At 60.9% G+C, this 24,905-nt stretch overlaps 1 protein-coding gene across 2 annotated transcripts; it reads left to right on the forward strand.

Annotated features, from left to right (window-relative positions):
* Positions 1-372: 372 nt before the first annotated feature.
* Positions 373-23,736, forward strand: LOC125357505 (cytochrome P450 2D17-like). Of its 2 annotated transcripts, XM_048354487.1 has the most exons (11): positions 373-491; positions 2,219-2,271; positions 19,471-19,665; positions 20,484-20,655; positions 21,021-21,173; positions 21,263-21,423; positions 21,785-21,961; positions 22,096-22,237; positions 22,380-22,567; positions 22,974-23,115; positions 23,216-23,736. In XM_048354487.1, the coding sequence occupies exons 3-11, from the start codon at positions 19,477-19,479 to the stop codon at positions 23,392-23,394; spliced, it is 1,503 nt and encodes a 500-aa protein (XP_048210444.1). In that variant the 5' UTR covers positions 373-491; positions 2,219-2,271; positions 19,471-19,476; the 3' UTR covers positions 23,395-23,736. The 2 variants fall into 2 exon arrangements, with proteins under 2 accessions (XP_048210444.1, XP_048210436.1); XM_048354479.1 differs by lacking the exons at positions 373-491; positions 19,471-19,665; positions 20,484-20,655; ... (5 more) ...; positions 22,974-23,115; positions 23,216-23,736 and adding exons at positions 3,285-3,456; positions 3,826-3,978; positions 4,068-4,228; ... (3 more) ...; positions 5,770-5,911; positions 6,012-6,533 and having other exon boundaries at positions 2,092-2,466.
* The last annotated feature ends 1,169 nt before the right edge of the window (positions 23,737-24,905 follow it).

Here is a 24,905-nt window from a genome sequence, read left to right on the forward strand (position 1 = left end):
GTTGGGCACTGGTGGTTCACACCGAGAATCCTAGCGATTCTAGAGGGCTCAGATTTGAGAATTTGCAGTTTGAGCCTTGTGGGGCACGCCCGCCCCAGATGCCTTGCAGCTTTAAGAGGCCGTTCTAGCTGGCCCGCCTATTTCCCCAGCTCTGGGGCCACACGGCTGTTAGCCCCGCCTCCTTCTGGTCCAGAACCAGAAAGGCGGTCGTGTGGGCCCTGACATAGATTTAGGCCAACCCTTAGGGAGTTCCCTTGGCCCTCCACCCTGGATGGACAGCCCTGGCAGCCAATCATAGCGGCCAGCTAGGCACACTACACCCCTGCCGCCATTTGGCCTTTATAAAGGTTCCCCCCCCCCCCCATTATAACCAGAGACTGCGTGATATTTCCCCGGAGTCGTCTGAGTGTCCTCCTTAAACGTAAGGGGGCTGGGAGCGGGCGGTTTCAGGACTCTCCCTCGTCTTGGCTCGTCCTGGCTCGTCCCGTGGGGTACGTAAGATGTGACTCTCCAATTAAACAGCAAAAAAATAGCCAGAAATGGAACTGTGGCTCACATGGTAGAAGGCAAACCTAAGAAAAAGAAAACACAACCCAGGTGATAATTGAAAGCCCTGAGTTCAAGCCCCACTTGTGCTACCAAGAAAAGAAGGAAAGAGAGACAAAGACAGAGGAAGGAGGAGGAAGACAGGAGGGAAGCAGGAAAGGAAGGAGGGAATGAGAAAGAGCAGGAGAGAGAGAGGGAGGGAAAGAGAGACACAGAAATTGGCCCTTGGTAAAACCTCACAGCTGGACTGTTTGTTTCTTTTATGCCATGAATGCAAATGTACTTCCTTTTCTTTTTGCATGGACTTGCCCACTTTTACAATAATGATAATCTGATGCTAAAAATGAAATATCCAGTTTACAGTGTATTTCTGCTCCTGCTCCATAAGATGAATGCAAGGTGTCTATCAGAGTTTATAAGTAGTACATGGTGGTGAAATCAAAGTAACAAACTACGATGCTTGCTAGAAATGCAAATAAGTAAATAGTTTTTAAAAAGTGCATGTTTACCTGTTGACACCTCAGCTTCAATTAACCAGGGTCAGCAAGAGAACACGGATTGGGCCCAGGTGGGAAGCAAACCTGGCTGAGCAGAGACCACACCAGGAAGGCTCAGCCAGGAGGAGCCCGGACTCCCGCCCCATACTGAGATCCAATGCTCTTTCACTTGAGGGCTGCACGCCCATTTGACTGTGTGTGTGTAGATAGTCTCTGTGTGTGTGAGTGTGTAGGGTGTTCACAGGTGGATTGGGGGTGTGAGCAGGCAGTAGGGGCTGGAGAGGGGTGAGTGGGAAGTGTGATTAGGTGTGAGCGAGTCTGACATGGAAGGAGCGCTTGGGAGGTGAGGGGGGCAGGACTGCACGGGTTGGAGCACAGCTTGGGGTTCCTAAAGGGCACACCCTTATCTCCTTGGAGGTGATGCTCAGATGGAAATGCGCTCTGAGGAGTGGGGAGGGCGGGGCTGGGGCAGGACTGGAAGGAGAGCTCAGCCTCAGTAGGTGAGCAGGACACACCTGGTGCAACCCCCTTCCCCTCCCCCGAGAGAAAGACCCAGGAGACCAGGCGGGCACACGCGCCCAGAATCTCACCAGGAGCACATGGAGCCCTGGGGCCAGAAGGCCGGTGCCACCACGCCTGTCCTTTGGGCCTCAGGGACTTTGAGGTGCAATGAGCCTCCTTGGTGTGGAAAGTAGCCTGCCTGGGGCACCCACTCGGGTCATGAGAAACACTCGGGTACGGGCGGAGGATCTCTGGGTGTGTGCTCGCATTCCGCCGTCCCTTTCATCAGCACCGTGACTAAGGGAAGGCAGGGAAGTCCAGGAGCAGCACAGTGCACCTGTTCTCTAAGAGGAGGGGAGGGGAGGGGGGGCAAGAGTGGGAGACACTGTGGCACATTAGAGGTGCCCGGGGTGGGTGGGGGGAGACATCACTGAGCAGTGAGACAGACAGGGAGCACAGGTGTGGGGTGGGTCCCCTGCCGACTCTGCCCTGATCCGACCCTGAGCACCAGTGGGGGGGGAAGGGGGGCAGGGACCTCTGCAGCTGCCCCACCTGGGAGCTGCCCTGGCCCCGCCCAGCACCATGGCGCTGTGCCCAGGTGGACTCCTGGCAGAAGACAAAGTTCAACCTCATGACCGTTCTAAGGGAGGCTTTCTGGTTGGTTCGGTGCCCAGCCCGGTCCTGGTGTAACGAGGGCTGTGTCCAGAGGAACCCAGCGCGCAGCGAGGCAGCCATGGGGCTGCTGACAGGAGAAGCTCTGTGGGCCGTGGCCGTGGCCGTGGCCGTCTTCCTGCTCCTGGTGGACCTGATGCACCGGCGCCAACGCTGGGCTGCTCGCTACCCACCAGGCCCTGTGCCACTGCCAGGGCTGGGCAACCTGCTGCACGTGGATTTCCAGAACCTTCCGTACTGCTTCTACAAGGTGAGGAGCAGGTGGAGGCAGCAGAGGACACGAGGAAGCCCACAGTGACAGTGCTTGGCAGCCCCAGGCCACGCAGGGAGCTGAGTCCAGAAAGATGGAGGGGCTTCCTGGAGAGGGCACTGCGGGGCCCAATGGCAGTCAGTGTTTTCCAAGACCAAAGCGTGGCAGGACAAAGGTCAGGAGTGAGACGTGGCAGTGAGTCAGGGATGCAGTTGCATAGAGCAGGAGTCCTGTACACCTTACAGCCTTCTGGATTTTGGAAAGGGCTGAGGTAGCCACGCGCCAGTGGCTCAGGCCTGTAATCCCAGCTTCTCAGAAGCCTGGAATATGAGGATCACAGTTCAAAGCCATGACAGGCAAGACAGCCCCGGAAACTCCAATTAACCACCAGAAAGCAGAGGTGGTTCTGTGCCTCAAGTGGTAGAGGATCAGCCTTGAGCTAAAGAGCTCAGGGACCGAGTCCAGGCCCGGGGTTCAAGCCTCACCCAGAACAAAAAATGAAAACGCTGAGGCCCGGGTAGGTTTCAGTCGGGCAGCAGGTGGAGGGAGGGCCGGGCCCTGGATGGGTGGGGTGCGCTGTGGGGCCCTGGGCTCTGGCCGGGGAGGTCTGGCTTTCCTCCTGCACAGTGGGGTGTCTGGAGCTCTGCTGGCAGCTCTGGGGTTCTGCGGAGCCCCGGGAGGCTTCCCTGCGCCGAGAGGAAGCGGCCCCGGCACCCGGAGCCCAGGTGTCCTCCCCGCGCTGCCCGGTGGACCTGGCCCCGGCCCTGAGGGTGTCGGGAACGGGGCCGAGTCTGCTAAGACCCCGCCCTGCCCCGCAGCTGCAGCGGCGCTTCGGGGACGTGGTCGGCCTGCAGATGGGCTGGACGCCCGTGGTGGTGGTCAGCGGGCCGGAGGCCATGCGCGAGGCGCTGGTGCAGCACAGCGAGGACACCGCCGATCGCCCGCCCATACCAGCCTTGGAACATCCGGGCTTCGGGCCCAGATCTCAAGGCAAGGGCGGCGGGGGGTGGGGGGGGGGGGGGCGGACGGGGCCTGGGGAACCACCGTGAGGCCCCAACCTGAGGAAAGGAGCCCCGGGGAGGACGGATGGGCGGTGACCAGGGGGAGGCAGCGGAAGCAGGCAAGAGGGGGCGGGGCCGGAAAGAGGGGCGGGGACCTGCGCGCCTGGGGGCGGGACCGGAAGAGCCTAGGGTCGATGCCCGAATCTCATTGGTGGCAGGGCAGAGGGGCGGGGGCGGCCTCAGGCCCAAGGCTCTGATTGGCGTACAGCTGCAGGTGGGCTTCTGTCTCGTCCAATCACCTATGGACGCAGGGCGGGGGGCGGGCCTCCGTCACGCCCACGCCTCGCCCCGCCCCCAGGCCTGCTATTGGCGCGCTATGGCAGCGCCTGGCGGGAACAGAGGCGCTTCTCCGTGTCCACCCTGCGCAACCTCGGCCTGGGCAAGAAGTCGCTGGAGCAGTGGGTGACCGAGGAGGCCGGCTGCCTCGGGGCGGCCTTCGCTGACCACGCCGGTGAGCGGCGGCGGGGACGGGGCGAGCGCCCGCGAGGAGGGCGGGTCGGCGAGGACGAGGGCAGAGCTCAGCCTCCTTGCCGCTCCCAGGCCGCCCCTTCAGCCCCAAGGCCCTGCTCAACAAGGCTGTGTGCAACGTGATCGCCTCCCTCATCTATGCCCGCCGCTTCGAGTACGACGACGCCGCCCTGGACAGCATGCTGGACCTGCTGCACGACACTCTGAAGGAACCGTCTGGCCTCCTACCCATGGTGGGGACTCCGGGGACCTTGCAGGGCCAGCTGCCTGCCGCTGGAGATCCAGGGAAGGGATTTGCATGCAGAGTCATGCTGGGAGGGCATGGGGAAAGGTCACAGAAGGCCAACCGCAGGGCTGGGGACACTCAAAGCAATGAGGGAAGCGACTTAGGGTCACAAGGCTCTGGAGAGGAACCACCTGTGTCCCCACCGTCTGGGTGGAGCAGGCAGAGCAAGGAGGCTGCTGCCACTGGGGAGAGGAACCCGTGACCTGTGGAGAGAGGCAGGGGTCGTGTCCGACCTGGAGGACTGGGCATCTCAGAGTGATCCCGGTGAACGGGGACCACAGAAGGACCCTGCTTCTCTGTTGTCACAGTTGGTGAACGCGGTCCCCGCGCTCCTGCACATCCCAGGGCTGCCTGGGAAGGCCTTCCCTGCACAGAAGGCCTTCATGGCCCTGCTGGACGAGCTGCTCACAGAGCACAGCATGACCCGGGACCCCCATGAGCCGCCCCGAGACCTGACCGACGCCTTCCTGGCTGAGGTGGAGAAGGTGAGGTGTGGCCGTCCCTTCCCCACAGAGCTGAGGGAGGTGAGGCCAGGCTCTAGGCTGGTGGGAGGCAGTGGGGGTGCTGTGGGGCCTTGTCCTCTGCTGCCTTAGCCAAGAGCCACCTTGTTCTTGCCCAGGCCAAGGGGAACCCCGAGAGCAGCTTCAATGAGGACAACCTGCGCGTGGTGGTGGCTGACCTATTCTTTGCCGGGATGGTCACGACCTCGGTCACGCTGTCCTGGGCCCTGCTGCTCATGATCTTGCACCCGGATGTGCAGGGTGAGCCAGCTGGGCTGGGGGGGAGGGAGAGGCAGGAAGAGTGGCATCAGGACTGGGCCTTGGCACAGAGGCTGAGGCAGGTCCGGGGCCCAGTCGCGGGGACTGACGGCTGTGACCCTGCTTGACCCTGCAGGCCGCGTGCAGCAGGAGATCGACGAGGTCATCGGGCAGGGGCGGCGGCCAGAGATGGCGGACCAGGCCCACATGCCCTTCACGAGCGCCGTGATCCACGAGGTGCTGCGCTTTGCCAGCATTATCCCATTGACTTTACCCCATATGACCTCCAGGGACATTGATGTTCGGGGCTTCCTCATCCCCAAGGTAAGTCCACACCGCATTAGCCGGGAGCAGTGACCTTGCTCCTCCCACTCACAGCTCTGCCTTGTCCTCTGGTCGACCAATACAATGCAGTGGCCCCTTTTTATACCGGTGGTGGTGCTGAGCGACGTAGGACGGAAATTCAGCCTGTGATCCGAGGCTCTGGAGCTGGGGGGACGGCAGAGCTGCAGGGCCAGTGGGAAGGTCGGGGCCCAGGGGTCTGCGGCCTGGGGGCGCACTGTGGGAATGAATGAGTCTCCCCTGCTGGGCCACCAGGGCGGCGCCCTGGAGCAGCCTGGGTGGGGCACCAGGGGAAAGGCCACCCGCCAGCAGGGAAGGGGCCATGTAGTGCGTGAGGCCGGTGGAGACCTGGGGTCCCGAGCCCGCATCACCTCGCTCTACCCCCCAGGGCACCACGCTCCTCATCAACCTGTCCTCGGTGCTGAAGGACGAGCGCGTCTGGGAGCAGCCCTTCCGCTTCCACCCCGAGCACTTCCTGGACGCCCAGGGCCGCTTTGTGAAGCCCGAGGCCTTCATGCCCTTCGCAGCAGGTGCGCGGGGCGCGGGGCCCGGCTCCCTGTCCCCTGGCCGGGCGCCTGGGCCTTGGGCTCCGGACCCCAGCTGACCGCGCTCCGCGCGTGTCCCCCGCAGGCCGCCGCGCATGCCCGGGGGAGCCGCTGGCGCGCATGGAGCTCTTCCTCTTCTTCACCTGCCTCCTGCAGCGCTTCAGCTTCTCGGTGCCGGCCGGCCAGCCCCGGCCCAGCACCATCGGGGTCCATGAAACTGTCATGATGCCGGCCGCCTACCAGCTGTGTGCTGTGCCTCGCTAGAGGGGGTACCACGTCCCCACTCCCACCCCAGTGTTGGGGTGATACCAACATGGCATTTGCTCACTGTAAACAGAACCCCCCTTGCAGCTTCCCAGCACCCCCCCACCTTTCTGAACCCCCCCACCCCGCTGAGGGAAGGATCGCTGTGTTGAACACCATCGAACACCAGCCCCTTCTGCCAAGACACAAGTCTTTCTGCCCAAGCCAGTGGCTTAGCCATCCAGTGGTTCCAGGCCCAAGGTGGGGATGTCAGTGTGGAGGGCAGAGGGGGAGGGTAGAGAACCTCTGGAGACCCCAGTGCAGCCCCATCCCCACCCCACCCCACCCCGTGGCCAAGACCAACCTCGCAGACACCACCAGCGGGTGCAGCGTCTTTACTGGAGGGAGAAGGGGCCATACTGGGTCTGAAGTCCAAGCCTTGAGTTTGCTAGGCAGGGCGTCTTCCGCTCAAACCAAGCCCCCAGCCTGAACTTCTGCCATGAGAAGCCAGAGGAGGAGGTGAATCCGGATGGCAGGCAGGGGGCCGGGTTCTCAGCCACAGTGAGCTCTCAGGAGCCAAAGCCTCACCCGCAAGGCCTGATGGGAGCCGCCCTGCGGGCCTCCCGACACCAGACACAGGCCTGACCCGCGGCCCTCGCCCCCTGGCAGCCCGCGTGCCCAGCCCCGGGCTGAGCGGTTTCCTCCCCGCCAGGCCGCAGCACGCGGCCAGGGCTCCAGGCGGGCGTGGGGCCCGCACAGACGGAGCCCCTTTCCTTGTCTGGCGCTGCACTGGGCGGCCGCGGCTTCCGCTCCCCTCGCAGGATGTGAACACCGCAGCGCCTGTCGTTCTGCTCTGAGTTCGGATGCTGCGGTCCTGGCTCTCACAGGTTCCCGCTCGAGGTGGGGGCGGTGCGGAGATGCCCCTCCCCCCATGGGAGGAGAGGCCGCCAGGCCAGGGGCGCTGTGGGAGCGGCAAATGGGCCCACGGGCCTGGGGGAGAGGAAGCCGCATCCACAGGCACGGGCGGGACGCGTCGTCCCCGTCCGCATCCCAGCGGCTGATGGCAGCGTCTGAGGACCTCCCGGGTCTCCCGGGTGTTTAGGACGCAGGCTGGGCGGGAACCCGGGCCATCCGGGCAGGAGCCGGAGCCCCCTCTGTGCAGGGGCCCGCGCCAGCCCCACGCGGGCTCCCCATTCCTGGCGGCTCCGTGCCCCCTGTGGGAGGTGTGGGCTCGGCAGGCCGTCCACTGGGCAGAGCCCAGGGCTGGCGGCCCAGGCCCCGCGGCGGGTTCCAGTGTGCGTGGGGTTGATGCCCGGGCCCGGCCCGCGCCGTCCAGGCTGCCCTGGCCCCGAAATGAGGCAGCCAGCCATATAGATAGAAGCAGCCACTAGAGGATTTACTGGATCCTTTCTCCTGCGTGGTTCTTAATCTTTGAGCTGTCAGAGCCTGGGAACCAACTCAGCCAGAATGTTCTCCAAAGCAGGACGACGCTCCAGCCCCCGGGTCTCCCCTCCTCAGTCTCCACTTCAGCATCTTCCACTAAGCATCAAGCAGTTGTCCCTTGCCCGCAAGACCCTTTACCGAGCGCCCAGCTCTCCCCGACACCAGATGCCACTGGGAAAGGTTGCTAGGCGACCCGCTGGGGGCGTGTCCTCCATCCAGCCCAGCAGGGGGTGTGGCCCAAGGCAGGCTCCCTGAGGGCGGCCCTGCACCTGTCCAGTGCTTCCCCCGCTCCTCTCCAGGTCAGGAAGGTTTGCGGGGGGAGGGAGGAACTATGTCCTGACACTGTTTCTGAGCTGTGGAGGAAGGCATCCTGCTACCACAGGGTTGGGGCCACCATCTTACCAGAGGGAGGTAGGACAACGTCCTGTTTTCCCATTTTCTTTTCCTGGGGTGGAAGAGGCGGGACACAGCGGTGAGAGGAGATGGACTCCGTGCTGTTCAGATGAGGAAACTGAGGCTTTGCGCAATGAGCCATCACGCCTGGCCAGGACTGAGCCCAGCTTGCTGTGGCTCCAGCTCCCCCTAGAGCTCCATGATCTACCGACATGGCAGCATGGTCCTGAGGGTGACCCGGCCCTTAGCACCCCTGCCCCCCGATCCCTCGGCCTCCCCGTCCTTCAGGGCCCATGGCTGTCGGGCTGGGGAAGGCCCAGTTGAGGCAGACCTGGGGTCCCTGCCACCCTCACCTGCCCTTCCTCCCGAGGCGCAGTGCCCGTCTCCTGCAGGGCAGGGTCATTCTGTCCTCCCGTGGCCTTGGGGGCCGTGGCCTGAGGAGAGGCCTGAAGAGGGGCAGACAGTGGGCAGCGAGGGCCTCGGAACCTCTGCACTCCCATCCCCACCCGTGGCCTTTGCTGTCCTTCCCTGTGTCACTGAGCTGTGGCCACTTTCCCCAAAGGCATTTGCCATCGCCCCCAGGGAGCTCCCCCGGGGAGGGTCCCCAGCCCGGCCTTGCTTACCCTGGACACTTGCTTCTTCTCCCCCTTGAGGGCTTGTCTCTGCGGGAGACCAGAAGTGACACACTCACGGGGTGGGGGGGCCTTGTCTTCCACGTGCAGCCCCGGCCACCCCACTACCTCCCCAGCCCGTACCCACCTGAGCAGGTGCCGGGTAGCACTTATCCATTGGCCCCCACACTGGCCTCGCGGTCTCCCCCACCAGCTGCGTGACAAGGGGAGACGAAAGGCTGCGGTGAGGTCTCCTCCCGCCTCTGCCCTCACCGGCAGGCCCCTTCCGACTGCCAGGGCTCTCAAAGTGTCTTTAAATGGAAGCTGCGTTGAAGGGTTTTGGTTTCGTTGTTTTGTAGTGGGGGGCTGGGGGCAAATTCTCTATAACTTCAGCCATTCCCAGCCCTTCCTAGCTCTGCTCTTCAAGGCTAGCACAGCTCCACTTCCAGTTATCTAGTGATTAACGGGAGATAAGTGTCATGGAGTTTCTGCCCCGGCTGGCTTCAAACGGTGATCCTCAGATCTCAGCCTCCTGAGTAGCTAACTTTACAGTCTTTAGAAAGATGAACGCATTCATGAATCAAGGGGAGAAGGATCTGAACAAAACGGTCTCCAAGAAACCACCACTAAGTCCTTACAAAAGAAAAATCTCATCATGGGAATGGAAAACTGCACCCACGGAAAACACATGGGAAGAAATGTCTTCCAGAAGAGAAGTGAGGTGCTCTGATCACTGAATCACAGTGCTTCTGAATGAGGCCATGGGCTGGTGGCAGGCGGCAAGGTGCGGTAGACGATAAGGCCAGTGCTGGTCCCTGGGGTGGTCGGGAGTTTGCTCACACGGTGACGTGACAGCATCTTCCCGAGACAGCGGGGAAGCTCCTGCACTGGGAAATCCCTAGACTAACGGACGCGGCAAAGGTGACATCAGAGGGGGATGGCGATTAGGAGGAAAGGGAAAACCACAATAAAGTCAGTAAGTCAGAAGAAAGTGGGGCTGGGAATGTGGCCTGCCTTGTATACATGAGGCCCTGGGTTCAATTCCCCAGCACCACATATATAGAAAACGGCCAGAGGTGGCGCTGTGGCTCAAGTGGTAGAGTGCTAGCCTTGAGCAAAAAGAAGCCAGGGACAGTGCTCAGGCCCTGAGTTCGAGACCCAGGATTGGCAAAAAAAGAAAGAAAAAGAAAGCGGATGTGGAAGAGAGCATGAACGCAGAACACCCTTCCGACTACAAAAGAATAAATGTGGGGGGAGGGGGGGTATGTGGAGACAGCCAAGCCCCTCTTTGAAATTCAGTCGACCCATGTATGTGATCTGGAAGGACAGTACACCCCGCAGTGCTAAACCAGTGAGGAAGCAGGGAAGGGAGTTGGGCATCGCCGGCGAGTGCTGGGGACTCCCCGCCCACCCCACACCGGATCCTACAGGATGGTCCTAAGAGCTCGTGCTGCTGTCTCCTGGTCCGCGTGGAGCGCACGCGGTTATCCACACTCATGGGCCGGGCTGGGAACGTGGCTTAGTGGTGGCGCGCTCGTCGAAGCTGTCTAACAAAGGGATGAATCTTACTCTGTAAAACTTGGACTTCAGTTGAAAATAAGAGAAGAGAGAGAGCCCCGCAGTGTTTTGGAGGACACGGGGCGTGTGCAGCTGTGTCACACGAGTGTGTGAAGCTGGGCACTGTGGCCCGCCTGTCACCCCAGCCACTCAGGAGGCCGAGACCCGAGGATCGAGACACACAGCCAGCCCGGGCGGGAAAGTGTGTGAAGCGCGTACGTCCAAGTAATCCCGGAAAAAGCCAGAAGTGTCGCACCGGTCCAGGGGGTGGAACACCAGCCTGGAGCAAAGGGAGCTCAGGTACCGCGGCCAGACCCAGAGCTCCGGCCCCAGGACCAGGAAAAAAAAAAAAGTGAGACCTTCAACTCCCAATATAAGAACTCATTCGAATGGAGGATTATGGGGGTGGGGGGGAACAGTGTAGTAAATTTGTCCCTCCTAAATGTAGGGTCAATATCAAAGGTCACAAGAAAGGTTGGAAGATAGAATGATTCCCATCCGGATTATGCTGGGGGGGGGGAGGGGAGGCGCTGCTTTGACACTTGGCCATTGACCTGCGATTCCAGCGGAGCCCTCCCTCTCAGCCGTTATCTTGGCGTGTGCCTAGGTGCTGGAGACACGGAGGGAGGGAGGTACAGGCACGCGCTTGCACGTGATAGGTGGCTAGATTGCAGACGGTGGCAGAGTCCCATTCCCGCGGGGCTGGCCCGGCCTCCAGGCCCCCGCAGCCGAGGACGCTCCCTACCTGTGTGGGTTGCTCAGCAGTCTCGTAGTCTGGCACCATTTTCCACACAGACTTCTGGAAACAGTAGTACCCGGCTCCTGCAGGTTGGTGAGAAAGACTAGGGAACACTGAATGGCACGACATGGCTTCTCTTCTCTAGTTCGGTACTGGGGCGATGGCACTCTAGCTCTCCACCACTTGAGCTGTGCCTCTAGTCCTTTATTTTCCAATGTTAGTATTTACAATACACCTGAAATTATAGCCCTTTAAGCCCTTGAACCTTGTGGTAAAAAGAGATGTTGCTAGATATGGCGGCACACACCTCTAAGCTCAGCACTCGGGGGCAAATCTGAGGCCAGCCGGGGCTACAGCCTGACAACGTGGCTGAAAAGCCAGACAAGGGCAGGTGCCGATGGCTCATGTTTGTAATCCTAGTTATTCAGGAGACTCAGATCTGACGATCATGATGAGAAGCCATCCCAGGCAGGAAAGTCCATGAGACTCCTATCTCCAATTAGCAACAACAAAACCAGAAGAGAAGGAGCCGTAGCTCACATGGCAAAGAATGAGGCTTGAAAGGAAAAAAGCAAAAACAAAAGCCTCAGGGGCAGAGCCTGGGCCTGGAGCTCAATACACAGAACCACCACTAAAAATAAAGAATCAATCAATAGTCAACTAAGGTATTAGGTATTAATTTAAAGTCTGGGAAAAGATATATAATTCTTCTAAAGTTATGCAAGCAAACACTTGGTTTCTGTCCTAGGGTGTTGTGTGGTTGTGTGATCTCCATTCTATTGCTGTTATGAGGTTGTGCGACCCCCGACCTAGGGTTTGTGTGGTTTTGTCATCTCTACCCTGGAACGTTGTGTGGCCGCATGGCCACCACCCTTGGGCAGTAGTGGTACTGTATCTCTGTCCTAGGTTGCTGGATGGTTGTGTCAACTCCATCCTGGGGTGTTGTGTGGTTGTGTCAACTCCATGCTGGGCTGTTGTATAATCTCTATTATAGGGCACTAGTAGTTGTACGATCTCTATCCTAGGGCATTCGCGGTTGTGTGACCTCTACCCTAGGGTTTAACAGCGTGTGATTTTTTTTAATTAATTTATTTATTTTTTTTGCCAGTGTTTGGACAAGCTTTGGACTCAGGGCCTGAGCACTGTCCCTGGCTTCTTTTTGCTCAAGGCTAGCACTCTGCCACTTGAGCCACAGCACCAATTCTGGCCGTTTTCTATATATGTGATGCTGGGGAATCGAACCCAGGGCTTCATGTATACGAGGCGAGCACTCTTACCACTAGACCATATTCCCAGCCCCCAAAGACATTTTTAAACCAGTAAGGTGATTGAAAGTGTTAGTAGTTTTTATTTGCTATGTATGTGTACTACTTATTAGTTACTATTTTAATTAGCCACTTAAAGCAGGGCCCTTTTCTGCCAACTTTCAGCAGCCCTGACCCTTTTTCCTTCTTCCTTCCCCTCGCATCCTCCCCACTCTGATCTGGGGACTACCTTCCCAGCTCTGCCACGGAAACTGCGCTCGTTGGTGGAGGGATGGGGAAACTGAGGTCTTGGGAGAAGCTCCAGAGAATGTTCCAAAGTGGGCTGAGTTTGATGTGCAGCCGGACCGGCCACATGGCTCTCCGGGGCCCATGGGGGAAGGTTCTGGGCCTTCCCACCCAGACCCACCGGGAGGGGGTGCTGGAGTCCAGCCCTGCAGGACACAGTGGCCCTGGTGCCTCTTTTCTTTCCAGGCGGAACATGGTGCTGGGATTCTGCTGCCAGAGAGAAGGGTAAGGTTCATGATTTGGGCCCTGATCCTGTGCCCCAAATGATCAAAGACGGGGGTGTGGGGGGGGATCCCTGCTTCGATCTCAGCCGGTGAGGAGTCTGGGAGCTGGGCGAGGGGAAGGCACCTTGTGTGAGCAGCAGAGCTGCCGTCCTGGTCCTGCAAGGTGGAAGATGTCACTGTGTGTGCGTGTGTGGGTGTGCGCGCGTGTGTGCGCAGGCCATCGCGGGGAGGGGAGCCAGGTGTGGGCCAGGCCCAGCCCAAGCCCTGGTGCCCGAGGTTGGTTGAGCCACCAACCCTGACTGGCCCCTGGTGGGGAATGGGGGTCCAGGGCAGAGAGGAGGAAAGCGGGGTTCCCACTGCCCCGCCCACAGGGGCCCCGCCTCCCTCACAGCCGTTCTCCTGCAGGCTCCACAGGTCCCTGTACCTGGGGCACATCTTCCTTCTTGCAGGTAAGGGCCGAGGGGTGCCAGGGCCATGGCAGGGCCTGGGAACCTGACCCCCCGCCCTCCCTCCCCAGTCTCCAGCTGCCCCCAGGGCTCCCACAATCCCAAGGCGGCCACAGTCCTGCCTGCCAGATCGACTGCAGGGCCCAAAGCAGAGCTGCCCCAAGGCCCTTTGTGCCCTCTCAAGGTGCACTGGGGATTTGAACCCACCCCTCAGTCCACAGGCTTCAGCCCTGAAAAACAGATCACCCGAGGCCCACACAGTCACTAATGCTCTGAGATGGAAATCACACACTGTGGGGCTGGGGATATGGCCTAGTGGCAAGAGTGCTCGCCTTTTATACATGAAGCCCTGGGTTCGATTCCCCAGCATCACATATATAGAAAACGGCCAGAATTGGTGCTGTGGCTCAAGTGGCAGAGTGCTAGCCTTGAGCAAAAAGAAGCCAGGGACAGTGCTCAGGCCCTGAGTTCAAGGCCCAGGACTGGCCAAAAAAAAAAAAAAAAAGTGGTGCAGATTTCCTCGCCATCCACCACAGCTTCCCGAGAGAAATCGCATTCTCGGTGTCCACAGTCCACGCTGGCTGATGCTGTCGCGGTGTCCCACACAAGGCCAGGGTGGCCTGCGGCTCCCCCCATCCTCAGATTCTCTCAGGACACCGCCCGCCCCCTCTGCCCTCCTCTGCTCTGCCGCACACACCGCGCAGCTCCACGCTGCCCCCAGCCCTCCACCCGCACCCCTGCACCCCACGGCCCCCCTTCCCAGGACCCCCGCTGTTCTTCTCACAGCCCAGGCACTCGGGGGTCCCCTATGTCCCCCTTCTCTTCTTTCCCCTCTTCTCTGGTCCTTCCCATCCACCCTGGGGAATTCAAGGCCCTTTCCCAGTTAGCTGGTGATGCCGTACCTTCCCAGCATTCCTCCTGCCTGTGCTGTCTGCCCCAGGGCGGGGGAGGGGCTCCCCTCCTTCCCTTCCTCCCTCCTGGACCCCTGCCCCCTGCCTCTACCCCAAGTCCGGCCAGGGTCCCCTTCCATGCTGCGGGGTACCCCCCCTCCTCGGCCTCGGCCTCCTTCTAGTTCAGAGCTTTGCTTTCTCGCTCTCCGTGCTCCCCCACGCCGCTCTCCCTGCCCCCCAGCCTCAGGGTTGGTGCTGCTCGGAGCTCTTCTGGACCCAGCTTCTCCCAGGGTGCTGGAGCAGACAACTGCCCCAGGCTGAGAATGATCCAGAAGTTCCCCATCCCTCCCCGGGCCTCCTCTGCCTGGAATCCTTGATGCCATTGAGTGGATGCGGAAAAGGCATGAGCTCAGAGAAGCACACTTGCCTCTTGACCCCTCAGCTCCAATTAACCAGGGTCAGCAAGAGAACACGGGCAAGGCCCAGGCGGGACGTGAACCTGGCTGAGCAGAGACCACACCAGGACGGCTCAGCCAGGAGGAGCCCGGACTCCCGCCCTGTGCTGGGAACCAATGTTCTTGAACTTGAGACAGCACGCCCATTTGACTGTGTGTGTAGATAGTCGGTGTGTGTGTGAGTGTGTGGGGTGGTCACAGGTGGATTGGGGGTGTGAGCAGGCAGTAGGTGGTTGGAGAGGGGGGAGTGGGCGTGTGATTAGGCGATGTTAGGGCTGACCTGAGAACCTGAGTAACTAAATATAAGTGTTTCTGTTACAATTATAACACCTTCTAAACCCTGGTGATGACTCCATGCTAGAGAGCTGCACCCCCACCCATGAGATTAGTTTCTTGTAAATTTTTTTTTTTTTTTTTGGCCACTCCTGGGCCCTGGACTCAGGGCCCGAGCACTGTCCCTGGCTTCTTTCTGCTCAAGGCGAGCACTCTGCCACCTGAGCCACAGCGCCACTTCTGGCCATTTTCTGTATATGTGCTGCTGGGGAATTGAACCCAGGGCCTTGTTGGGGATTATTATGGCCTTGGGAAGGCTGCCCTTCCGCCAGCCTTGGGACAATGGAAGTCCCTCCCACCTTCTGGCCTCCACCCCTTGGGAGGTGAATACGTGCGTGCCATCATGATGGGGTTGTCCCGCCCACAAAGTAGGTTTCGTGATGTCACTTGATGGACATGCTCCCTAGCCTATGACTGGCCCTTTGGCCAGCCCCTTTCTTTCCCGCCATTACTTCTATATAAGTGCCTTTCCATATTAAAAGTCTTTGAGACGCTTCCCACCACCGCAGCGTGTCCCTGATGCCTTCCTCCTCGCCCCTGCTCTTGGTAACATGTGAGGGGACTGGGGGGAGGGGAGGCTTCCGCAACCTTTCCTCAACTTAGCACAAGCCAATGAGAGCATGCCTGTTGGGGTTTTTTCTCTGCCCCGGCTCGGATGCTTATTTCTTTCTCTCTTTTTACCCTCCGTATCGTCCTCTCCCCTAACCCTCGGCCTGCAGGTAAGTTAGAGTGAGACGTAGGGGTCACTCCGGCCTGGCGGGCACGCGATCTGCCGTAGTTATGGTCCACCCCCTTTCCCTGGGCGCTGGCGAACTGATGCCACGGGGGCGGCTTCTCGGAGCGAACTCTCTTTATTGAAAGAAGGACAGGGGGAGATGATCCCGAAGGAAGGGGGTTGGCCAGGATTCCGATAGGCTGAGAGCTGTCACCTGACCTCCAAGGACTACCTACCGTCACTCTGAGCGCGCCGAACCAGGGCGGGGCTGGTGGGCGCCGGGCTGGCTACCGGCTGAGTCGGGGGGCTATTTGGCCAACCGGTTTCTCCGGATTCCAATGTAGAGAGGGTAGAAGGGCCACATTCCCCAGCTGGGGGAGGTGCATCAAGCCCCTTCCATCAAGGGGAAAATGGATCCCAACACATGCCTTTGGCCTTCCGCCGGCGGAGGGCAAGGCCGAGTGCTCTTTCATAGATTTTAGGGTTATCCATTCTCCCCGTGAGATCGGGGAGAAGGGGATTGTTCAGATCCCGACAGGGCCTCATGTATATGAGGCAGGCTTTCTTGCCACTAGGCCATATCCCCAGCCCGTTCCTTGTAATTTGACATTTAAAAATAGAGGGGCACACAGTCCCAACTCCTGAGTCTGGGCTGCGGCCCTCGCTGGCCAGCCTGCTTTTTACGGTTGTGGTCCGAGCTCCCGAGTCTGGGCCGTGGCCCAGTCAGTTCACTTTTTACTTTCCTCATAAACCCATCTTTTTACTTGAGACTGTCTCTGAGTGGTGGACTCTTGGAGGGATGGGGATTTCCCCCACCCTCAGACCCCATCACATTGTGGTCCCCTCCCTTGGGGGGATGCGCCATTACATTTGGTGCATGGGCCCGGAAGAGTCCTCAACCACCTTTTTTGGGGAAGACGCCTGAGTGAAGAAAAGAAACCTCTGGAGGTGGAGGTGTGTATGTCTGACCTTGGTCGACCAATCTGTTTCTGCGTCTGTGTCTGGAAAGGCCGTCTGTGGGGCTGCCTGAGTGGGCCCGTCTGCAAGAGTGTGCTGGAAAGTGCACTGGCTGTAAAGGCCGTCTGTGGTTGCGGGGCTGCCGAGTGGGCCCATCTGTAAGGGCGTGCTGGGAAGTGCGCTAGCCGTGGAGGCCGTCTGTGGGGCTGCCGAGTGGGCCTGTCTGAATCTGAAGGTGCACCGTCTGTAGGCCTGAGACAGAAGCTGGATGCAGCAGAGCTCTCCCAGCCCTGGGCGGTCAAGGGACGCCTTGACCCCCTTCTGGAGGTCCTCATAGAGGAGGGATGTGTTTGTTGTAATCTAACTTACTTTACAGGAAGACATGGAACACGCGGCCTCTGCCGGCATCGAGTTCCAAACGGTCTCTCCAGACCCCCTGGGATCAGGAGGACCGACCGGAAGAGAGAGCAGCTTCAAGTAGCCATTTTCTTCCAACTGAAGGTATTTAAGGGTCAATTGACCTGTTAAATGCTCTAGTCAAAATTGGGCTGAGACTACAGTCAAGTACTGGGTGGGCTGAGTCTTAGCCCAAGGAACCCGCTTCCAGCTATTTCCAGCAAGAAAAGTATTTGGTGTCCTAAAATATCTTGTTAAAACTAGCAAGCCCTGGTAAATGAGAGTAAACAATGCTAAAAATCATTTATTAAAGGTTTTATCTTAAATTCTGCTCATTGTAAGAGTAAGATTGATCAAAATACCTCTTGCCCCTAAAAAACCAGACACAGATTGGAACTATACACAAAATATATATATATACAGGGAGCCCTTCTTCCCCTCTGTACCTGGGTAACAACCATAGTACCAGACAGTAAAAAATGATCATAGTCATAGACTATAGAATAACCATAATAGTATAGAAATGCCATGGTAACTGTTGGGTTGGTTTACTTATGACTGACTACTGGATTGTTTTGGCCTGCTCAGGCTTGCTTAGTGGCTATGGGGAAACATGGTCGCAATTGTTAAAATAAAGTTGGTGCTAAGTCAGTATGACCACAAAATTCTGCTTCCATAAATGGCTTGCTGAACCCATTTGTGACTTGCTCTACCCCCTGCACTAACCCCCTGCATCAGTGCTAGGTGACCACCTGTTGTCAATTCCTGATATCGAGGCCAGTTCCCAATATCAAAGCCAAAATAGGTAACTGAAAGGGTAGATGGCCAATGGAAATAGGACAAGACTTGCTTGCTCAATGCCATCCAATCCAGTACCCGCCAAGTTGAAAATACCCTGCCCCTGTTCTCATCACAATAAAAACCCTGCCTATTGGAGGGTCGGGGCTCTCAATCCAGATCTGCTGCGTCAGTGACGGTTGTGATTCCAGGCTAGAGCTTGCAATAAATTCTCTTGTGCATTTGCATCAGAATCGGCTCCTTGGTGGTCTTTAGAGACCAGAAATCTGGCATTACAGTGACCTGGAAGGCGCGCTGGGGGAGGCGAGGGGGACAGGACTGCACGGGTTGGAGCACAGCTTGTGCAGGGGTCCCTGAACCCCGGGTGCTCTCCCAACCAGCGGGAGAGGCGAGGAAGCGCACCCCGCCGAGGATGAACCCAGAATAGGTAACGAGCCGCGAGTCGCCCGCACCCAGCCCAACCGAACCTTTCGCCCGTAGTTGGACAATCAGACAACTCGGGAGAGGTTCAAGACTGCTCTCAGTTTCAGTGGGGCGGACTCGATCTTAAGTATGGGCAGTGGCAGCAGGAAGAGGAGTGTGTAACATACCTAGCCAGGGGCGATGATTGGCGGTCCTCGCTGTCAGTCAAGGGCAGAAGGCCATGGGACCTCCCTAAGGGGCGGCCTATGTACTAGCAGGACCGCCCCCAGGTTACTGCCGGCAGCCATTGGCTGCACATGGTCTTAAGGCTAGGAGGCGTGGCCAGCTAGAGCCGCCTTTCCAGTTCCGGACCGGAAGGCAGGCGGGACTAACCTGAATCCCTCTTCCGGGAGGCGGTGCAAGCAAGCACGCCCCCAGGGACTGAGGCAGGCGGGGCTCTTCAGGGCCTCACTCCAGAGGAGAAACAACCACACACCAATGGGCACGGACAGGTGGGGCCAGTCGGTGCGCCCCACAGCTTGGGGTTCCTAATGGGCACACCCTTATCTCCTTGGAGGTGATGCTCAGATGGAAATGCGCTCTGAGGAGTGGGTGGGGCAGGACTGGGGCGGAACTGGAAGGAGAGCTCAGCCCCAGAGTGGGTGAGCAGGACACATCTGGTGCATCCCCCTCCTCCTCCCCCTGGGAGAAAGACCCAGGAGACCGGGCGGGCACAGGCGCCCAGAATCTCACCAGGAGCACGCGGAGCCCTGGGGCCGGAAGGCCGGTGCCACCACGCCTGGTCCTTTGGGCTTCAGGGACTTTGGGGCCCAATGAGCCTCCTTGGTGTGGAAAGTAGCCTGCCTGGGGCTCCCACTCAGGTCATGAGAAACACTCGGGTACGGGCGGAGGATCTCTGCGTGTGTGCTCGCATTCCGCCGTCCCTTTCATCAGCACCGTGACTAAGGGAATGCAGGGAAGCCCAGGAGCAGCACAGTGCACCTGTCCTCTAAGAGGAGGGGAGGGGAGGGGGGGCGAGAGTGGGAGACACTGTGACATATTAGAGGTGTGGGGGGAGGGGAGACATCACTGAGCAGTGAGACAGACAGGCGGGGAAGACAGGTGTAGGGTGGGTCCCCTGCCGGCTCTGCCCTGATCCGACCCTGAGCACCAGTGGGAGGGGGCAAGGGGGGCAGGGACCTCTGCAGCTGCCCCACCTCGGAGCTGCCCTGGCCCCGCCCAGCACCATGGCGCTGTGCCCAGGTGGACTCCTGGCAGAAGACAAAGTTCAACCTCATGACCTTTCTAAGGGAGGCTTTCTGGTTGGTTCAGAGCCCAGCCCAGTCCTGGTGTAACAAGGGCTGTGCCCAGAGGAGCCCAGCACGCAGATAGGCAGCCATGGGGCTGCTGACAGGAGAAGCTCTGTGGGCCGTGGCCGTGGCCGTGGCCGTCTTCCTGCTCCTGGTGGACCTGATGCACCGGCGCCAACGCTGGGCTGCTCGCTACCCACCAGGCCCTGTGCCACTGCCAGGGCTGGGCACCCTGCTGCACGTGGATTTCCAGAACCTTCCATACTTCTTCTACAAGGTGAGGAGCTGTTGGGGGCAGCAGAGGGCACGAGGAAGCCCACAGAGACAGTGCTGGGCAGCCGCAGGCCACACAGGGAGCTGAGTCCAGAAAGATGGACGGGCTTCCTGGGGAGGGCACTGCGGGGCCCAGTGGCAGTCAGTGTTTTCCACGACCAAAGCGTGGCAGGGCAAAGGTCAGGAGTGAGACGCGGCAGTGAGTCAGGGATGCAGTTGCACAGAGCAGAAGTCCCGTAAACTTTACAGCCTTCTGCATTATCAAAAGGGGTGAGGTAGCCACGCGCCAGTGGCTCAGGCCTGTAATCCCAGCGTCTCAGAAGCCTGGAATATGAGGGTCACAGTTCAAAGCCATCCCAGGCAAGACAGCCCCTGAAACCATTTATACAACAGAAAGCAGAGGTGGTAGTGTGCCTCAAGTGGTAGAAGATCAGCCTTGAGCTAAAGAGCTCAGGGACCGAGTCCAGGCCCGGGGTTCAAGCCTCACCCAGAACAAAAAATGAAAAGGCTGAGGCCCGGGTAGGGTTCAGTCGGGCAGCAGGTGGAGGGAGGGCCGGGGTCCTGGATGGGTGGGGTGCGCTGTGGGGCCCTGGGCTCTGGCCGGGGAGGTCTGGCTTTCCTCCTGCACAGTGGGGTGTCTGGAGCTCTGCTGGCAGCTCTGGGGTTCTGCGGAGCCCCGGGAGGCTTCCCTGCGCCGAGAGGAAGCGGCCCTGGCACCCGGAGCCCAGGTGTCCTCCCCGCGCTGCCCGGTGGACCTGGGCCCCGGCCCTGAGGGTGTTGGGAACGGGGCCGAGTCTGCTAAGACCCCGCCCTGCCCCGCAGCTGCAGCGGCGCTTCGGGGACGTGGTCGGCCTGCAGATGGGCTGGACGCCCGTGGTGGTGGTCAGCGGGCCGGAGGCCATGCGCGAGGCGCTGGTGCAGCACGGCGAGGACACCGCCGACCGCCCGCCCATGCCGGCCGCTGAACACCTGGGCTTCGGGCCCAGATCTCAAGGCAAGGGCGGCGGGGGTGGGGGGGTGGGGGGCGGACGGGGCCAGGGGAGCCACCGTGAGGCCCCAACCTGAGGAAAGGAGCCCCGGGGAGGACGGATGGGCGGTGACCAGGGGGAGGTGCCGGAAGAAGGCAAGAGGGGGCGGGGCCGGAAAGAGGGGCGGGGACCTGCGCGCCTGGGGGCGGGACCGGAAGAGCCTAGGGTCGATGCCCGAATCTCATTGGTGGCAGGGCAGAGGGGGGGCGGCCTCAGGCCCAAGGCTCTGATTGGCACAGAGCTGCGGGTGGACTTCTGTCTCGTCCAATCAGCTATGGACGCAGGGCGGGGGGCGGGCCTCCGTCACGCCCACGCCTCGCCCCGCCCCCAGGCCTGCTATTGGCGCGCTATGGCAGCGCCTGGCGGGAACAGAGGCGCTTCTCCGTGTCCACCCTGCGCAACCTCGGCCTGGGCAAGAAGTCGCTGGAGCAGTGGGTGACCGAGGAGGCCGGCTGCCTCGGGGCGGCCTTCGCTGACCACGCCGGTGAGCGGCGGCGGGGACGGGGCGAGCGCCCGCGAGGAGGGCGGGTCGGCGAGGACGAGGGCAGAACTCAGCCTCCTTGCCGCTCCCAGGCCGCCCCTTCAGCCCCAAGGCCCTGCTCAACAAGGCTGTGTGCAACGTGATCGCCTCCCTCATCTATGCCCGCCGCTTCGAGTACGACGACGCCGCCCTGGACAGCATGCTGGACCTGCTGCACGACACTCTGAAGGAACCGTCTGGCCTCCTACCCATGGTGGGGACTCCGGGGACCTTGCAGGGCCAGCTGCCTACAGCTGGAGATCCAGGGAAGGGATTTGCATGCAGAGTCATGCTGGGAGGGCATGGGGAAAGGTCACAGAAGGCCAACCGCAGGGCTGGGGACACTCAAAGCAATGAGGGAAGCGACTTAGGGTCACAAGGCTCTGGAGAGGGACCACCTGTGTCCTCACCATCTGGGTGGAGCAGGCAGAGCAAGGAGGCTGCTGCCACTGGGGAGAGGAACCCGTGACCTCTGGAGAGAGGCAGGGGCTGTGTCCGACCTGGAGGACTCGGCATCTCAGAGTGATCCCGGTGAACGGGGACCACAGAAAGACCCTGCTTCTCTGTTGTCACAGTTGGTGAACGTGGTTCCCGCGCTCCTGCGCATCCCAGGGCTGCCTGGGAAGGCCTTCCCTGCACATATGTCTTTCATGGCCCTGCTGGACGAGCTGCTCACCGAGCACAGGATGACCCGGGACCCCCATGAGCCACCCCGAGACCTGACCGACGCCTTCCTGGCTGAGGTGGAGAAGGTGAGGTGTGGCCGCCCCTACCCCACAGGGCTGAGGGAGGTGAGGCCAGGCTCTAGGCTGGTGGGAGGCAGTGGGGGTGCTGTGGGGCCTTGTCCTCTGCTGCCTTAGCCCAGAGCCACCTTGTTCTTTCCCAGGCCAAGGGGAACCCCGAGAGCAGCTTCAATGACGACAACCTGCGCATGGTGGTGGCTGACCTATTCTTTGCCGGGATGGTCACGACCTCGGTCACGCTGTCCTGGGCCCTGCTGCTCATGATCCTGCACCCGGATGTGCAGGGTAAGCCAGCTGGGCGGGGGGGGGGGGGGGTGGAGGGAGAGGCAGGAAGAGTGGCATCGGGACTGGGCCTTGGCACAGAGGCTGAGGCAGGTCCGGGGCCCAGGCGCGGGGACTGACGGCTGTGACCCTGCTTGACCCTCAGGCCGCGTGCAGCAGGAGATCGACGAGGTCATCGGGCAGGGGCGGCGGCCAGAGATGGCGGACCAGGCCCGCATGCCCTTCACGAGCGCCGTGATCCACGAGGTGCAGCGCTTTGCCGACATTGTCCCGTTGGGCGTGCCCCACATGACATCCCGGGACATTGATGTTCGGGGCTTCCTCATCCCCAAGGTAAGTCTACACTGCATTAGCCCGGAGCAGTGACCTTGCTCCTCCCACTCACAGCTCTGCCTTGTCCTCTGGTCGACCAATACAGTGCAGTGGCCCCTTTTTATACCGGTGGTGGTGGTGAGCAAGGCAGGACGGAAATTCAGCCTGTGATCCGAGGCTCTGGAGCTGGGGGGACGGCAGAGCTGCAGGGCCAGTGGGAAGGTCGGGGCCCAGGGGTCTGCGGCCTGGGGGCGCACTGTGGGAATGAATGAGTCTCCCCTGCTGGGCCACCAGGGCGGCGCCCTGGAGCAGCCTGGGTGGGGCACCAGGGGAAAGGCCACCCGCCAGCAGGGAAGGGGCCATGTAGTGCGTGAGGCCGGTGGAGACCTGGGGTCCCGAGCCCGCATCACCTCGCTCTACCCCCCAGGGCACCATGCTCCTCATCAACCTGTCCTCGGTGCTGAAGGACGAGCGCGTCTGGGAGCAGCCCTTCCGCTTCCACCCCGAGCACTTCCTGGACGCCCAGGGCCGCTTTGTGAAGCCCGAGGCCTTCATGCCCTTCTCAGCAGGTGCGCGGGGCGCGGGGCCCGGCTCCCTGTCCCCTGGCCGGGCGCCTGGGCCTTGGGCTCCGGACCCCAGCTGACCGCGCTCCGCGCGTGTCCCCCGCAGGCCGCCGCGCATGCCCGGGGGAGCCGCTGGCGCGCATGGAGCTCTTCCTCTTCTTCACCTGCCTCCTGCAGCGCTTCAGCTTCTCGGTGCCGGCCGGCCAGCCCCGGCCCAGCACCATCGGGGTCCATGAAACTGTCATGATGCCGGCCGCCTACCAGCTGTGTGCTGTGCCTCGCTAGAGGGGGTACCACGTCCCCACTCCCACCCCAGTGTTGGGGTGATACCAACATGGCATTTGCTCACTGTAAACAGAACCCCCCTTGCAGCTTCCCAGCACCCCCCCACCTTTCTGAACCCCCCCACCCGCTGAGGGAAGGATCGCTGTGTTGAACACCATCGAACACCAGCCCCTTCTGCCAAGACACAAGTCTTTCTGCCCAAGCCAGTGGCTTAGCCATCCAGTGGTTCCAGGCCCAAGACGGGGATGTCAGTGTGGAGGGCAGAGGGGGAGGGTAGAGAACCTCTGGAGACCCCAGTGCAGCCCCATCCCCACCCCACCCCACCCCGTGGCCAAGACCAACCTCGCAGACACCACCAGCGGGTGCAGCGTCTTTACTGGAGGGAGAAGGGGCCATACTGGGTCTGAAGTCCAAGCCTTGAGTTTGCTAGGCAGGGCGTCTTCCGCTCAAACCAAGCCCCCAGCCTGAACTTCTGCCATGAGAAGCCAGAGGAGGAGGTGAATCCGGATGGCAGGCAGGGGGCCGGGTTCTCAGCCACAGTGAGCTCTCAGGAGCCAAAGCCTCACCCGCAAGGCCTGATGGGAGCCGCCCTGCGGGCCTCCCGACACCAGACACAGGCCTGACCCGCGGCCCTCGCCCCCTGGCAGCCCGCGTGCCCAGCCCCGGGCTGAGCGGTTTCCTCCCCGCCAGGCCGCAGCACGCGGCCAGGGCTCCAGGCGGGCGTGGGGCCCGCACAGACGGAGCCCCTTTCCTTGTCTGGCGCTGCACTGGGCGGCCGCGGCTTCCGCTCCCCTCGCAGGATGTGAACACCGCAGCGCCTGTCGTTCTGCTCTGAGTTCGGATGCTGCGATCCTGGCTCTCACAGGTTCCCGCTCGAGGTGGGGGCGGTGCGGAGATGCCCCTCCCCCCATGGGAGGAGAGGCCGCCAGGCCAGGGGCGCTGTGGGAGCGGCAAATGGGCCCACGGGCCTGGGGGAGAGGAAGCTCGACCAGCCGCATCCACAGGCACGGGCGGGACGCGTCGTCCCCGTCTGCATCCCAGCGGCTGATGGCAGCGTCTGAGGACCTCCCGGGTCTCCCGGGTCTCCCGGGTGTTTAGGACGCAGGCTGGGCGGGAACCCGCGGCGGGTTCCAGTGTGCGTGGGGTTGATGCCCGGGCCCGGCCCGCGCCGTCCAGGCTGCCCTGGCCCCGAAATGAGGCAGCCAGCCATATAGATAGAAGCAGCCACTAGAGGATTTACTGGATCCTTTCTCCTGCGTGGTTCTTAATCTTTGAGCTGTCAGAGCCTGGGAACCAACTCAGCCAGAATGTTCTCCAAAGCAGGACGACGCTCCAGCCCCCGGGTCTCCCCTCCTCAGTCTCCACTTCAGCATCTTCCACTAAGCATCAAGCAGTTGTCCCTTGCCCGCAAGACCCTTTACCGAGCGCCCAGCTCTCCCCGACACCAGATGCCACTGGGAAAGGTTGCTAGGCGACCCGCTGGGGGCGTGTCCTCCATCCAGCCCAGCAGG

This window comes from Perognathus longimembris, chromosome 1 (assembly GCF_023159225.1).
Source record: "Perognathus longimembris pacificus isolate PPM17 chromosome 1, ASM2315922v1, whole genome shotgun sequence".
Taxonomy (NCBI): Eukaryota; Metazoa; Chordata; class Mammalia; order Rodentia; family Heteromyidae; genus Perognathus; species Perognathus longimembris.